The following is a 15,570-nucleotide window of genomic DNA, read 5'->3' as shown; positions in this document are numbered from 1 at the left end:
CCTGGACAGAAGGAGGTTGAACAATGTGTGTTGTGTGTTAGGGCAGTGTTAATGTGTGTTGTTGTGTGTTAGGGCAGTGTTAAAGTGTGTTGGTGTGTGTTAGGGCAGTGTTAAAGTGTGTTGGTGTGTTTTAGGGCAGTGTTGGTGCAGTGTGGGGTCCAGCAGAGATCCTTCCTTACCATCCAGATCTCCTGTGTGTGCATCACTGCTGGAGGTCAGTCTGGAATCAGTGTTCAAAAAGTGTGTTCCAAAGTGAACATTTTAAAACATTAAGACCCACACTAACATTTTACACTCATATCTTTCCTCAGTCACTCTGTCAGGATTTAATTCTCATAGATTGTAGGTTCATGTTAATGATATTCTTGCTTTTTAAGTTACAGTGTTTATCTGATCATACGTCAATTTATTAGACACAAATGTTTCCAGGTTCTGAACTGAACATGATGTGTGTAATTAATTCTCAGTGTGGTGTGATGGAGCAGTGGATGGATCCTAATAGAGAGCAGCAGGGTGGAGCAGCAATAACAGAGAGAGGATGAGCTGAACAGGAAGAAGAGTGTTTCAGTGACTACACCTACTGCATGGATCTGTACTGACAGAAATAAAGATCTCATCTGCCTTCCATAATAAAAAATGAAACAAAAACAAGAGACTTGTTGACCTCTACTGGTGGAGGCATTTATTACAATTATTCTTTACATTTCCAAATACAAAACATTCCATAGAACTTTCATTAATAATATATTACACTTATAAAGTATGTCGAAATATGTCACTCATTCAGCTGCTCTGTTTCTATTATAGAAATTAGGCATGAATTAAGAAGCAGAACCAGACACCAGGAGAAGTGAGCTAAGCGAAGTAAAAGTGACACTAAAACATTATTAAACACTGGAAAAGTGTAACTACATGATTTCACTTCCTGTGTTTATATCATTATATCAATTAACACCATAATGGAATAAAACACTTGGGGGTGTGCAGTTAGAGGAAAACAATTAATGATTGGGTTACTGTTTTCACCTGGAAGCTGATTTTTTTTTTTTTACTATTACAAAAATTCTTAGTGTTTATTGATTAAAGAATGACACACGTTTCTTTTCCCCATTTAGTTTAACATGTAATGCTATAGAATGTCTGAGAAACAATTTATTTCTTGTTATTACTTATAACACCTATAGATATGTGGTTCCTTCATCAGTCTCTCTCTCCTTTCTCTGTCTTGAAGCTAAGAAATGGAAAACACTGCAGTCACATCACAGAGAAACCTTCTGAACTCAAGACATTCCCTGAGGTGGAAAACTTAAGGAACATCTTTATCTCAAACGTAGGCAAAATGCTTTTTGTTCTGTCTTCCATTATAAATTGTAGTTTTTTAAAAGTCTTTTTACATAAAATCAGTTTATCGTTATCCTTGCACTAGAAATATTTGTTTTTAAAAAAGCATCAATTTGCATTCGACATTTGGTATAATCCAAAACCCTTCTATTGGTGAGTTTTAGATGAGCATCACAGCAGCACTCACACAGACATTTTATCAGCAAATTTCTCACAATGTCAGAACTTTATCAGCAACTGTCATTCTTTACAAATGTCACAAAAATGTCCTCTAGTGATCACGTCATGTTATGAAATATAAGAACACTGATCTCAAGTCATGATAAAAGAATTCTGTCCCGATGTGTGATTTTTCCCTGCAACAGCAAAACTGAGGCCAAAGTCATACATGCAGTGTAAATTCAGCTTAAACCTGCTGCTGGTTCTGATCCGTTAAACTCATCACTGTTTTCTGATAGACTTCTTCTCTCAGTCTGAGATATTCTGTGAGCTCTGAATGTTTCTGTTTAAGAATCGTCAGCTCTCTGTTCTTCTCCTCCATCTGTCTGCTGAAATCTTCCTGCATCTTTATGTTTGAGGCCAAAATATTTCTTTTTAAGGCAGGATGATTTTGATGTTTGTGTCTCTCCTCCGTCCGTCTCCACTCTCTCTCTATCTCTCTCTTCTTTTAGTTTCTTCACCTCTTCTTCCATTTCTGTCCTTTGCTCTACCTCTCGTTTCAGCTCCTCCTCAAGTTCTTTCTACTTCCTTCCACCATCTTCTCTATCTTCTCCAGCAGTTCTGAGACCTGAGAATCATCTCCACTCTCCTTAATGTTGAGACAGTGAAACCTTTTCCCACATTTCTCTACAAGTCTCTGGACCTCCTGGTCTCCTGATTGAATAAACTCCTCAATGTTCTTCTTCTGAAGTTCATCAGTAACACTGAATATGATCATGGTGTTTCTCCAACATCTCTCTCCAAAGATCTCCTCCATTTTCTCCAGCATCCCTCTCTCCTCTCCAGTAGGCTGCTTTACAGGTATGACCAGGAGGAAGGCGTGGGGTCCTGGAGTAGACAGACGGACACAGAGTCCCACGTCCTGTCTCAGCTTCTCCAGAGAGAGTTCAGGAGAGAACCAGTCAGGAGTGTCCACCACAGTCACCTTCCTCCCAGTCACCTCCCCCTGTGTGCTCTCACTCTGCTGGGTGACTGTAGATGTAGCTGTAGATGTAGCAGCCTGGTTCTTCTCCTCTCTGCCCAGGATGGTGTTTCCTGATGCACTCTTTCCAGATCCCGTCCTCCCCAGCAGCACCAGCCTCAGTTCTGCTACAGGAACCGACACTGGAGAATGAGGACTAGATGATTCTCCACCCACTGAAAATGAACAAGAAAGAATCATTTAATACAGAATCACTTACTGCATTATGGTGATTATGCTGTTCTATGGAGTATGGAGTCCTACTGCCTTTATGTAACTCATATTCAAATTCCTCATCATGTTAGTGTCACTGTGATTGATGGAGGAAAGAGTAATGCCATCCATCCTTCTCCAACAACAACGGCAAACTCACGATAGGGGAAATGCTTTTCTGTCATGCTGATCAGAATCATGAGATATTTAGCAGACTTTTACCTGTTAGATATTTTTTCATTATTTCTTTTTGTCCATGTTTTATATCAGCTTTACAATATTGATATTTTTACTGTAATTAAATATAAATTTAAGTACCTAAATCTGTCTGCTGTCTCTCTTTATACTCATCTCTTTTACTCTCAAACTCCTGATGAGTTACACACTAAACACACAACAATCATTAATCACTTACATGTTGGACGATCTCCATCCATACTGTTTCTTCTCCTGATTGGTGCTGAGTCCTGAGTCTCTCCACTCACTAGGAAACATCAGAAGCAGTCAGAATGAGAAAGACATTCTTCAGAAGGTAAAGTTAGACAGATGAGATCATGAAAGTTGTCTTATACACTATAACTAACCCCTGTCACTGTTTAAATTACACTTCCTTATAATATCTGAAGAGTTGCACTATTAAGGATCATTACAGTATATTTTATGTGATAATTTATTAAGTGAATATTTACCATTTGGAAACACTGACCTTCTGAGAAGCATTTTATAATTGTTTAATTTGACAAATTACTCACTATTTGGAGGAAACTCTTCCTTGCTGTGTCTTCTCCTGATGGGGGCTGATGATTCTGGATCTGTTTGTTCCTGCAGCTGCTTTGTTTTCTCCTCTAGAAGTCTGTCTTTCTCCTGAAGCTGTTTGTCTCTTTCCATTAGCTGTGTCTCTCTCTCAGTTAGAAGACTCTCTTTCTCTTCAAGCTCTTTGTTTTTTTCTGTTAACTCAGTTTTCTGTTGCTCCACTACGATCATCATGTCCTCTAGTTGTCTCTGCTTGTCCTGCAGTTCCTGTCCCAGTGTCTCCAGTTGATTTGTACTGGTTTCCAGCTCTTTATCTGTGTTCTTCAGCTGTGTTTCTTTTTCCCTCAGCAGTTTGTTCAGATTCTCTAGTTGTGTGTTTTTCTCCTCCATGTGTCTCTGACTGTCTTCAAATTCCTTCATTGTGTTGTCCAGTTCAGCTCTTGTCTGTTTGAGCAGTGTCTCCTTCTCTTCCAGTGTCTCATCTTTCATCTGCAGTGTTTGTGTATTTTCTGTCAGAAGTCTGTCTTTCTCCTGAAGCTGTTCATCTCTTTCTGTTAGCTTGTTTTTACTGGTTTCCAGTTCTTTCACCACACTTTCCAGTTGTCTCTCTTTATCCTTCAACTGTGTCTGATTTTTTTGTAGCATCATATTCATCTCTCTGAGCTGTTTCTCCTTCTCTTCCAGTGTCTTGTCCTTCATCTGCAGTGTTTGTGTATTTTCTGTCAGAAGTCTGTCTTTCTCCTGAAGCTGTTTGTCTCTTTCCATTAGCTGTGTCTCTCTCTCAGTTAGAAGACTCTCTTTCTCTTCAAGCTCTTTGTTTTTTTTTGCTAACTCAGTTTTCTGCTGAATCTCCAGTTCTGAGATTTTCTTTTCTTTATGTTCCAGTGATTTAAAAAAAAATGGTCAGGAGAGTGAGCTGAATGATTAATGTGGTCATAACCAGTGATCAGCTACAGAAACAGCACTTGTTATGAATAAAGTCAAAATGACTATTTATAATTATTTAACATGAAAACTGAAGTGAGTAATGAGTTTGATAAAGAGAAACATTATTATATTTCAGTAAAATTGCTGATGTATTTTAAACTTTTACTCATTATAACATTTTAAAATTTTATAGACTCGACTCTAGTTCATATTCAAGTTTTTTCCTGTCTATAAAATAAACTTTCTCTATAAAGTGTAAATTCTTGAAATCTTGAATGGAGAATGTGACAAGCTGTGAATTTCAGACTACATTCTTACTGGAGATCTCATTATTGAACACTTCAGACTGTAAAAATGAACAGGTGTGTTTACATTTGTATCTCCTTCCATACTCACTAGTCAGTAGAGCAGATTTCTGCATTTTCTTTCTCTCTTCTTCTGTCCATTTTCTGTCACTCTGTGGAAGTGAATAAAACAGTGTTAAGGTTTTATACATGGCTTCATACTGTATGTATTGGCATGCCAATCATTTTACCACAAAGATTTTAACAAAAAATGTTGTGTAAATTCAATTTGTTCCAGTTGTATGATGTCTGCACCAATCATCAAGTTAAACTGAACACATGTTAAACCTTTGATAAACAGTTCAACAACTGTGTTTCTAGAACAATCAAATGTGATTTTTTTTTACCCACAATAAACCATCACTTGGAGCGGTTACCATGGTAACTCATTTAACCCTGACTGAGCACTGGTCTAATTATAACATAATTTAAGATTTTTTGTGCTGCTATCATCAGTAAGACAATGAATTTATCATATTTTATAATAGTTTACTCACCTGATAAACACAGACATCTTCATATAGGGGAGGATGTGGGAAAAAAAATCAAAGCAAGTTTGTTGAGATGAAAAATACAATGTTCAAAATTTTCCATTGTGATGAATAAAGTATCTATCTATCTATCTATCTATCTATCTATCTATCTATCTATCTATCTATCTATCTATCTATCTATCTATCTATCTATCTACAGTATAATTTACGTATAATCATACGTACGAATGCGGTTCATAGATTTCAGTTCAGCATTCAACACAATCATCCCTCAGCAGCTGATTGAGAAGCTGGGCTTGCCAGGCCTGAACACCTCTTTCTGCAGCTGGATCCTGGATTTCCTGACTGGGAGTCAGTCTGGATTGGAAACAGCATCTCCAGCACCACCACACTGAGCACTGGAGCTCCTCAGGGCTGTGTGCTCAGTCCACTGCTGTTCACTTTGCTGACTCATGACTGTGCAGCAATGCACAGCTCCAACCACATCATTAAGTTCGCCAATGAAATGACCATGGTGGGTCTCATCAGCAAGAACAATGAGTCAGCATACAGAGAGGAGGTGCAACAACTAACAGCCTGGTGTAAAGCCAACATCCTCTCCCTGAACACTGACAAGATTAAGAGATGGTTGTTGACTTCAGGAGAGCACAGAGTGACCATTCTCTGCCGTTCATTGACGGATCCTCTGTGGAGATCGTCAAGAGCACCAAATTCCTTGGTGTTCATCTGGCAGAGAACTTCACCTGGTCACTCAACACCAGCTCCATCACCAAAAAACCCCGGCAGTGCTTCTACTTCCTGAGGGTGCATCTCAGCTGCATCACTGCCTGGTTTGGGAACTGCACCGTCTTGGATCGCAAGACCCTTCAGCGGATAGTGAGGACAGCTGAGAAGATCATTGGAGTCTCTCTTCCCTCTATCACGGACATTTACACTACACGCTGTATCCACAAAGCAAACAGCATTGTGGATGACCCCACACACTGCTCACACACACTCTTCACCCTCCTGCCATCTGGAAAGAGGTACCGGAGTGTTCGGGCACAAAACTCTCTCTCTCTCTCTTACACACACACCCAGGACTGAACTGTACATAACTCTCTCGCTCTCTTACACACACACCTGTGTGAACAGACTTATATTGTTCTTACTTATTGCACTACCTCAACCGTTGTTAATATTTCTCCTATGTTTATGTTTATCTTTACTTGCACTACCTCAACCGCTGCTACTGCATTTTTGCACTATATATATATATGTATGTATGTATGTATGTATATATATATATATATATATATATATATATATATATATATATATATATATATTTATATATTTATATATATATTTATATATATATTTATATATATATATATATATATATATATATACACACACACACACATATACATGTACATATATATATACATACACACATATATATACATACACATATACACACACATACACTTACAGTCAAAATTTTGGACACACGTTTTAATTCAATTTTTTTTGTTTAGGGATTTATTTTCTACATTCTTGAACAATACTGGAGATTTCAACACTGAAATAACACACATGGACTTAAGTAATCCATATGTAATGACAACAAAAAACAGTCATTGTTATTTTAATTATTTCATTGCTCACATGAAGACCATCCCAGGAAAGCAAGACCAAAATTTACCTCTTGTAAGGACGCACTCGAGGCAGGCGTAGTAGAATCCATATGCAGATCTTTATTCACAAAAACGGCAGGCAAGAATCGAAATCGATATGGCTAAGCGAAAGGGTCAAAAACTGGAAAATCAATAACTAGTGAACATAAACCAAAACCGCAAAACCGAGACTCGTAGAAAAACAGTAACAGGCAAAGATCATACACGTAGCAGGCAATCAGGAACAATAAACAAGGCTTGGTACGTAATCCACTAGAGAGAACAATACTTTGCAGGGAACAATAGGCAGCGTGCTGCTTAAATAACCGAGTAAGACAGGAAGTGAGTTTGCAAATGTCAATATTCGGGTGATGGCTCCCTCTGGTGCTCTGGTTCTGCAACCTCCAGGTGTTCGTCGACGCGGGCGCCCCCGTGGACGAGGAGCAGGTCGATTTGGGAAGCTCAGATGGAATTCCTCAGTGAGCGAGGGGTCGAGAATGTCCTGTGCATTAACCCAACAACGTCCCTCTGGGCCGTAACCCTCCCAATCCACCAGATACTGAAGGTGGCCACCTCGACGACGGGAATTCAGAATGGTGCGCACCTGGTAGGCAAGGGAGCCATCAATGTCCATTGGTGGGGGTGGTTCAGTGATAGCGGGGCCGGTGGTCTGAGGCTCGTGGAAGGGCTTGAGTAAAGACACATGGAAGGTAGGCGAGATACGATACGATGCTGGAAGCTCAAGGCGGAAAGAAACTGGATTAACTTGGTGTAGAATTTTAAACGGGCCAACAAACTTGGGGCTTAACTTATGACAAGGAAGTTTCAGTTTTATATTCCTAGTAGAAAGCCACACCTTCTGACCCACTTGGTAAGCTGGGTGGGGATGCCAACACTGGTTAGCTTGGATCTCTTGTCGTCGGATCGCCCTCTGGAGACAAACATGGGCTCTTTCCCAGACCTCCTGACTACGTCTTGACCAGTCCTCAACTGTAGGCACATCCGAGGGTTCCCCGGACCAAGGAAAGAGCGGAGGTTGATAGCCCAATACACATTGGAAGGGAGTTAAGCCGGTCGAGGAGTGGCGCAACGAGTTTTGGGCATACTCAGCCCAGGGGAGAAACTCACTCCAACGGTGTTGCTCATGGCTGCAGTATGTTCTTAGGAACCTCCCAATTTCTTGATTAAGCCGCTCCGCTTGGCCATTGGACTGGGGGTGATACCCAGAGTTGAGGCTGACATTGATCCCGAGTTGTTTGCAAAACTCTGACCACACACGAGATGTGAACTGTGGGCTGCGATCAGAAACAATGTCCTCGGGTAAGCCATAGTGACGGAAGATGTTTTGGAAAATGGCTGTGGCTGTTTCCATGGCAGTAGGCAGACCTTTCATGGGGATTAACTTGCAGGACTTGGAAAATCAGTCGATTACAACCATGACTGTGGTGAAACCTTGAGAGACAGGGAGGTCTGTGAGAAAGTCTACCGAGATGTGAGACCAGGGTCGGCGTGGAACTGGCAGTGGTTGAAGTAGACCTACTGGTAGCTGACGGCTCATTCGGGATTGTGCGCAGACCAAGCAGGAATGGATAAACTCCTCAACATCGTGGTTGAGCGATGGCCACCAGAATCTTTGTCGTACCAGCTGAATGGTTCTACGGGTGCCGGGGTGTCCTGAACTCAGGCTCTCATGGGTCCATCGTAATACTTGTTGGCGGAAACTTGTGGGTACATAAACTTTGGTCGATGGACATGTTGGGGGAGGAGCTTCTGTCGATTGAGCCCGTTCGATTTCACTCTTCAGGTCCCACTGCACAGGAGCTACTTGGACAGATGGTGGAAGGATAGGCTCTGGGCTGGATGGTGGCTCCAGGGTTTCATGGATTCGAGACAGGGCATCTGCTTTCCCATTCTTAGACCCGGGGCGGTAGGAGACTGAAAACTTGAATCGTGTAAAGAATAGAGCCCACCTAGCTTGCCGTGGGTTGAGACGCTTGGCTTCCCGAAGATAGGCCAGATTTCTGTGATCGGTAAGGACCAGGAACGGGTGGCGGGCCCCTTCGAGCCAGTGCCTCCATTCTTCCAGGGCAGCCTTTATCGATAGTAGTTCCCGGTTCCCTACGTCATATTTAATTTCGGCCGGTGTGAGCTTTCGGGAGAAAAAAGCACAAGGATGCAGTTTTCCAGACTCAGGTTGACGTTGAGAAAGCACAGCCCCTATCCCACAGCTCGAAGCGTCCACCTCCACTACGAACGACAGCTCAGGGTTAGGATGACAGAGTATCGGAGCGGAAGAAAAACTTCTCTTAAGTTTCTGAAAAGCAGCTCTGGCATGATCAGTCCACTTTAATTTCTTGGGCTTGTCTTTCAGCAGTGAAGTCATTGGGCTAGCAATGGTACTGTAGTTCCTGATGAATCTCCTGTAAAAGTTCGCACATCCGAGGAAGCGTTGCAAACCCTTGATGGAGGTAGGTTCGGGCCAGGATGTAATGGCGGACACTTTCGATTGATCCATTTCCACTCCTTCATGTGAGATTACATATCCTAGAAATGTTACTGTGGAACGATGAAACTCACATTTCTCCAGTTTCACATAGAGATTGTGGTTGGTGAGGCATTGGAGGACAGCATGAATATGAGAAACGTGTTGATCTAGGCTGGCGGAATATATGAGGATGTCATCTATGTAAGCAATGACGAATTTGTTTAGCATATCCCTGAACACTTCATTGATAAGTGACTGGAAGACGGCGGGGGCGTTCGTAAGTCCATATGGCATGACCAGATACTCGTAATGTCCATGTGTTGTGTGAAACGCTGTCTTCCATTCGTCACCCTCCTTTATCCGGATGAGATTGTAGGGGCTGTGCAGGTCAAGCTTGGTGAAGATTTTAGCTCCTTATAACTGTTCGAGGGCTGCAGGAACCAGGGGAAGAGGGTAAGGATAGGGGACTGTGATTGCGTTCAGGCCTCGGAAGTCAATGCAGGGTCGAAGGCCGCCGTCCTTCTTTTCTACGAAGAAGAACCCTGCTGCCGCTGGTGAGGTAGACGGGAGGATGTATCCAGCTGCAAGGGCTTCCTCAATATATTCCTCCATAGCAAGCTTTTCAGGAAGTGACAGGGGGTAAATGCGATTCTTAGGTGGCATGGTGTTCGGAAGAAGGTCAATGGCACAATCCCAGGGTTGATGTGTGGGTAATCTCTATACATGTATATATATATATATATATATATATATATATATATATATATATACATTGTCACTGTGCATACAAGTCCAGACCACCAGAGGAAGCCCTCGCCCGAATATTGACTGTGTACACCTGGTTTCCGGTTTCTAGGGCTTTTAAGCAGCGTGCTCCCTCTATTGTACGCGAAGTATCGTTTCCGATCGTCATGCACCAAGCTTTGATTACTGCTTGATTAGTCTTTGTTGTGTATGATCCTTGGCTATTTGCCTTGATTACAAGTTCCGGTTTCTGTTTCTGTTTTGAACGCTAGTGTTTTGCTTTTCCGGTTTTTGACACTTTGCCTGCTTACCTGTTTATGATTCTGCCTTCAATAAATATCTGCATATGGATTCAGACACTCATACACTCATGCTTCCAGCGAGTCCTTACATATATATATATATATATATATATATATATATATATATATATATATATATATATATATATTAGGGATGCCACAATACTCAACATAATATTGAAGTGTTCGGTACGACCTCCACGGTTCAATACATGTATGTGAACCACGATTTGTCATTTTTTTCTTGAAAACAATAATAACTATGCGTTTTTTAGAAAAAATTATTTTTTGGAATTTTTTTTTCCTTCATGCGCTCTATTAATCTCTGTACCTCCTGTGTGTGTTTGCCTGCATGGTATGTCTATGTGCTGAGACAGACACGCCTCCCCGCGAGTAAATATCCAATCAGTGAGCGCTAAAGTTAGGGGCGGTGACCATGCTTGTGATGCTGGTGTCAGATTTCACTCTAACCCTGGAGAGCGGTGAAGTGAGACAGAAACACGAGGAAGCAGCTCCGTCTTTCAGATCTGTGGTGTGGGGACATTTGTTGTTGACCATGATGCCGATGAAACAAAAATGACTGTGTTTAAGCACTGTTACACACGAGTTACCTACTGACATGGAAATACTTCCAACATGACCACACATTTATAAATATATATATATATATATATATATATATATATATATATATATATATATATATATATATATATATATATATATATATATATATACACATATATAAACTACTCACAAATAGTTAAGGATATTTGTAAAAAGTTCACGCTACAGTGATATTATATCATGAAAGTAGGGCATTTAAGTAGAAGCCTGCAATGGTGATTTCCTCATCTCAAACAATTTATTGAAACAAAAGCCAACAACAGTGGGGGGTATACCACAACAAAAAATGTCAATGTCTCAATAATTTGTCATGTGCCCTTGATCATCAATTACAGCTTGACAACGACGTCTCATGCTGTTCACGAGTCGACTTATTGTCTGCTGAGGCATGGCATTCCACTCTTCTTGAAGGCGGCCCTCAGGTCATTGAGGTTCTGGGGTGCAGGGTTACGAGCCTCTACATGGCGACTCGGCTGATCCCATAGGTTTTCTATGGGATTCAGGTCTGGAGAAAGTGCAGGCCACTCCATTTGAGGTACCCCAGCCTCCAGCAGCCGTTCCCTAATGATGCGACCTCAATGATCTGGAGCACTGTCGTCTATGAAGATGAAATTAGGCCTGTGTTGTTCATGCAGGGGCACAATGACTGGATTAATGATGTTATTCAGGTAGTATTAGCTTGTCACTGTACCATTCACAAGATGTAGGGCAGTTCTGTATTGAGTAGACACCCCTGCCCAGACTGTAACACCACCACAACAGTGGCTGATGCATAGCACTCTCCATGACATCTCCAACATTGTTGGCGGCCATCATTTCTGCTCAACGTGAATTGACTTTCATCAGAAAACAGCACTTTGGCCCACTGGTCCCTCGTCCAGTGTAAATGCTCCCTGGCACATGGAAGACAATGACACCTGTGCCTGGTGGTGTGGTCAGGTACCCTTGTAAGTCGTCCATCACGCAGACCACGCTGATGTAAATGGTTTCGAATGGTCTGACGTGACACTTGGGTGCCTCTCACCTCCCTTAAATGTGCCTGGAGTTGAGTGGCATTCATCATCTGGTTCCACAGGGCACTGTTCACAATGAAGCGGTCATCAACGTGGGATGTGGCCAAAGGACGTCCACTTCTATGCCTTTCTGTGACTCTTCCAGTCTTTCTGTATTTCTGTCGCAACCTACTGATGACACTCTGTGACACTCTAAGCTCAGTGGCCACTTCCTTCTGAGAAAATCCTGTTTGAAGCTTCGCAATGGCGAGGTACTGTTGATCAGTTGTTAGGTGTGGTCTTGGTCTCATGATGTCACAATGTGAACAGCATGATGAAGAGGACTGTTTAAATACCAATTCTAATTGAACCAGAACATTTATTGGTCGAATCATGGATCAAACACCAGTTGTGAATTTTGCCGTTAAGCACCTTGTTAGAGAACAGCAAGTTATGCAAAAAGTACTGAAACACTGATCAGTTGGACATGTGCATTCAAAAGTGTAGAGAAGGTCAAATTAAGTTCACCTTATGTTAAAATCATACATGTTATTAGTTGCCTGTTTTTTTTTTTTTTTTTTTTACAGTTTCTCAAAGTTGTACATCATTTAATTTAATTTTATTTAATTTTCATTTCATTGCACATGTTCTTTTTCGGCACTGTGTCCTGTTTTTGTGTTGTTGTTTTTTTTTTACTTATTGTTTCTGCACTATCCTGTCTTTGCTCTATTTGCACCTAGTTGCACACTTTGCACTTTATGTGGCTAGAACAAACTTCTGTCCTAGCTCTGTGTAGTTGTTTTTTGTGTTTGAACTTTATGTTGTTTGTTTATGTAGCACCAGAGTCCTGGAGAAACATTGTTTCATTTCACTATGTACTGCATCAGCTATATGTGTTTGAAATGACAATAAAAGCTTCTTGAATCTTGAATCTTGAATTTTCAGTATTTCTGTATTTTATCCTGTAGTTTTAGCTATAAATATTCTATAGCTGTTCCTAAAAGTCTGTTTTTATCCTGTACTGTATTGTTTCTCTCCTCTTTCTGCTGATTGAAAAATCTCTTCAGGATCTTTCAGTATGAATGCAGTAAGAAACAAATTGACCAGATCACTTGCTTCCATTCTGTTATAATCTCTTTCATGCAGCATTATCCAGTGTGACTCTCTAACTCACATCTCTCTCTGTAGTTCTACACACTACAGTAATGTTAGCCAGTCTCAGGAACTTTCAGAGAGAGTTATTGCTATGAAATCACATTCAAACAAAAACATTCAGCTTTTTAGCTCTCAGTATCAGTGTGTAGGTCAGATTTCTGTGTCTGTACAACACTAAATGATAAACTAGACAACAGCATGATGAATGTTCTGCCAGAGATCACAGTCTGTTGTGTTCACTACACTATGCTCATGATGCTCATATATCTATGTGCTATTGCACTCTGAACACACAGCACAGTCTAATCTATTTCATCTGTACAATAAATATATTATTCATGCAGCATCAAGACATCACTAGCAGAGGAAAGGGATTTATACTCACATCTCAGTTGTTCCTATGAAAGTAAATAAAACAGTGTGAAGATTTTATACATGATTACAAATGTGAATTGTTTCATGTGAAAATGTGAAAGTAACTGTTACTCTGGTTAAAACACAGCTGATGTGTGTCTTAATAAAAAAGAGGAAAACTAGACAACAATCAGTCATCACACACAGTAAATCTGCTAGGCCAAGTCGACTCTTCAATACTTTTCATAAAATGGTGTGATTGGTACACAGAGTGACTGATGACAATTATTCTGTCTACAAGCACTGAAAACTGTTAAAGCTGTGATTTTGGTTTATTGTGTAAGACTGTGATGGAGTCTGTCAGTGGTGTGTGTTATATACTGTGTGTTTGTTGTGTCTTTTACTCGACATGGTAAACGTCTCTGTCTACATTATTGCACTGCAGTGAGGTTACACACAGGTGCATTGTGGGAAAGAAGCTGACTGATGGAAGTGGAATCTCACTTACTGATCAGACTCCTTCATGTAAACATGATCTGAAAATGCTTTTTATGTTTCTGTTTGATTCCTGGATTAAATTTAATATATGTGATAAGTTTATAAAATATCAGCCTTTACCATTAGTGTGAAGTCGAGTTATTTACTTACCAGTTGCCTTTGTACTGTGTAAGACGACAGAAAAAATTAAATGTCACATCAAAGATGCTTTCAAAGATGTTCAGCTACAATTTCAAGCATTTTTATAAAATATAAAAGCAGATATTGAATCATTATAAAAAGAGTACATTTAAATAATGAAATTCTTCATGAGGTGTTTTCTCTCAGTGCAGTAACACAGATCTGTGATCAGCTGTTGAATAAAACACTCCATATGAAGTGAAAATGCTGAGCATCACCATATTTTAATCACATTTCTATCTGTATCAGGGAAAAATAAAGACAAGTTCTACTGTCTTCCATAATGTCCATGTCTCCATGTTTCACAGAAGAGCTGCTTTGATTTGGATCATGAGCAGTTTTCTTTTCACTTCACACTTTCCTCTTTTCATCACTCTGCTACAGCTTAGTCTTTGTCTCATCTGTCTGTGTCACGGATATTTAGGACACATCCCTGACAGAGCACCAGAGGACAATCCAGCATGTCTGAATCTAAGTCTTCTTCAGTTGTTCACTTCACACTTTCCTCTTTTCATCACTCTGCTACAGCTTAGTCTTTGTCTCATCTGTTTGACAATCCAGCATGTTTGAATCTAAATCTTTTTCGATTTCTTTTTTTCAGATCTTGCTTGTAGATAGTTCAACACTGTGAATAAAAAGTCTTTCTGCATTTGTATTCACCTTCAATCTCGATTTGTTACAGTCTGTTATACATGGTGGATTTTAATTGTGTATAAAATACTGGAGTTTTTTTTCTCATTAATGTGACTTTCACGGTTTCTGAGCCCAAAATAAAAGGGCAAAACAGCTCACTCTCAACAAGAGCTAGTTTTTTTCCTAGCATTAGCCAGTTAGCTCACACTGTGACTCTGTCTGATTCTGCAGCAGTCTGATCACTGATGTCGCAGTGTAACTCTGCTCATTCTGACTACACTCATTCAAACACATCAATCAGTCTACAGAACAAACTAGCAGCTCAATATTACCTAGCTTTGTGTGTTGCTTTGTTTCTCAGTGCTATACATTCAGCTTTTTAGCTCTAGCAGAGGAAAGGGATTTATACTCACGTCTCAGTTTCTCCTGTGAACGTAAATAAAACAGTGTGAAGATTTTATGCATGATTACAAATGTGAATTGTTCCATGTGAAAATGTGAAAGTAACTGTTACTCTGGTTAAAACACAGCTGATGTGTGTCTTAATAAAAAAGAGGAAAACTAGACAACAATCAGTCATCACACACAGTAAATCTGTATCATGTAGCATTGTGCTAATATACCGCTAGTTACCCTTAAGGAAGAGAAATTTCTTGTGATTTATTGGAAAATACTATTTTCCAATAAATG

General features: G+C 40.3%; 1 protein-coding gene across 1 annotated transcript; it reads right to left on the bottom strand.

The window, feature by feature from the left end:
* Positions 1-654: 654 nt before the first annotated feature.
* On the bottom strand, positions 655-15,300 carry LOC131348272 (putative leucine-rich repeat-containing protein DDB_G0290503). The gene is made up of 8 exons (XM_058383070.1): positions 15,294-15,300; positions 14,218-14,231; positions 13,601-13,613; positions 5,256-5,272; positions 4,811-4,871; positions 3,487-4,359; positions 3,150-3,218; positions 655-2,697 (listed from the first exon to the last, which is right to left on the bottom strand). The coding sequence occupies exons 5-8, from the start codon at positions 4,833-4,835 to the stop codon at positions 2,060-2,062; spliced, it is 1,605 nt and encodes a 534-aa protein (XP_058239053.1). The 5' UTR covers positions 4,836-4,871; positions 5,256-5,272; positions 13,601-13,613; positions 14,218-14,231; positions 15,294-15,300; the 3' UTR covers positions 655-2,059.
* Positions 15,301-15,570: the final 270 nt, after the last annotated feature.

Source organism: Hemibagrus wyckioides, linkage group LG28 (assembly GCF_019097595.1).
Source record: "Hemibagrus wyckioides isolate EC202008001 linkage group LG28, SWU_Hwy_1.0, whole genome shotgun sequence".
Lineage (NCBI taxonomy): Eukaryota > Metazoa > Chordata > Actinopteri > Siluriformes > Bagridae > Hemibagrus > Hemibagrus wyckioides.
This window is presented reverse-complemented; position numbering and strand designations above follow the sequence as displayed.

Coding starts and splice junctions, on each gene's coding strand:
- LOC131348272 (XM_058383070.1), bottom strand. CDS start 4,835: ATGCAGAAATCTGCTCTACTGACTA. Junction 3,219..3,486: donor GGAAGAGTTTCCTCCAAATA/GTGAGTAATTTG, acceptor GATGTTTCCTAG/TGAGTGGAGAGACTCAGGAC. Junction 2,698..3,149: donor GGATGGAGATCGTCCAACAT/GTAAGTGATTAA, acceptor GTTCATTTTCAG/TGGGTGGAGAATCATCTAGT.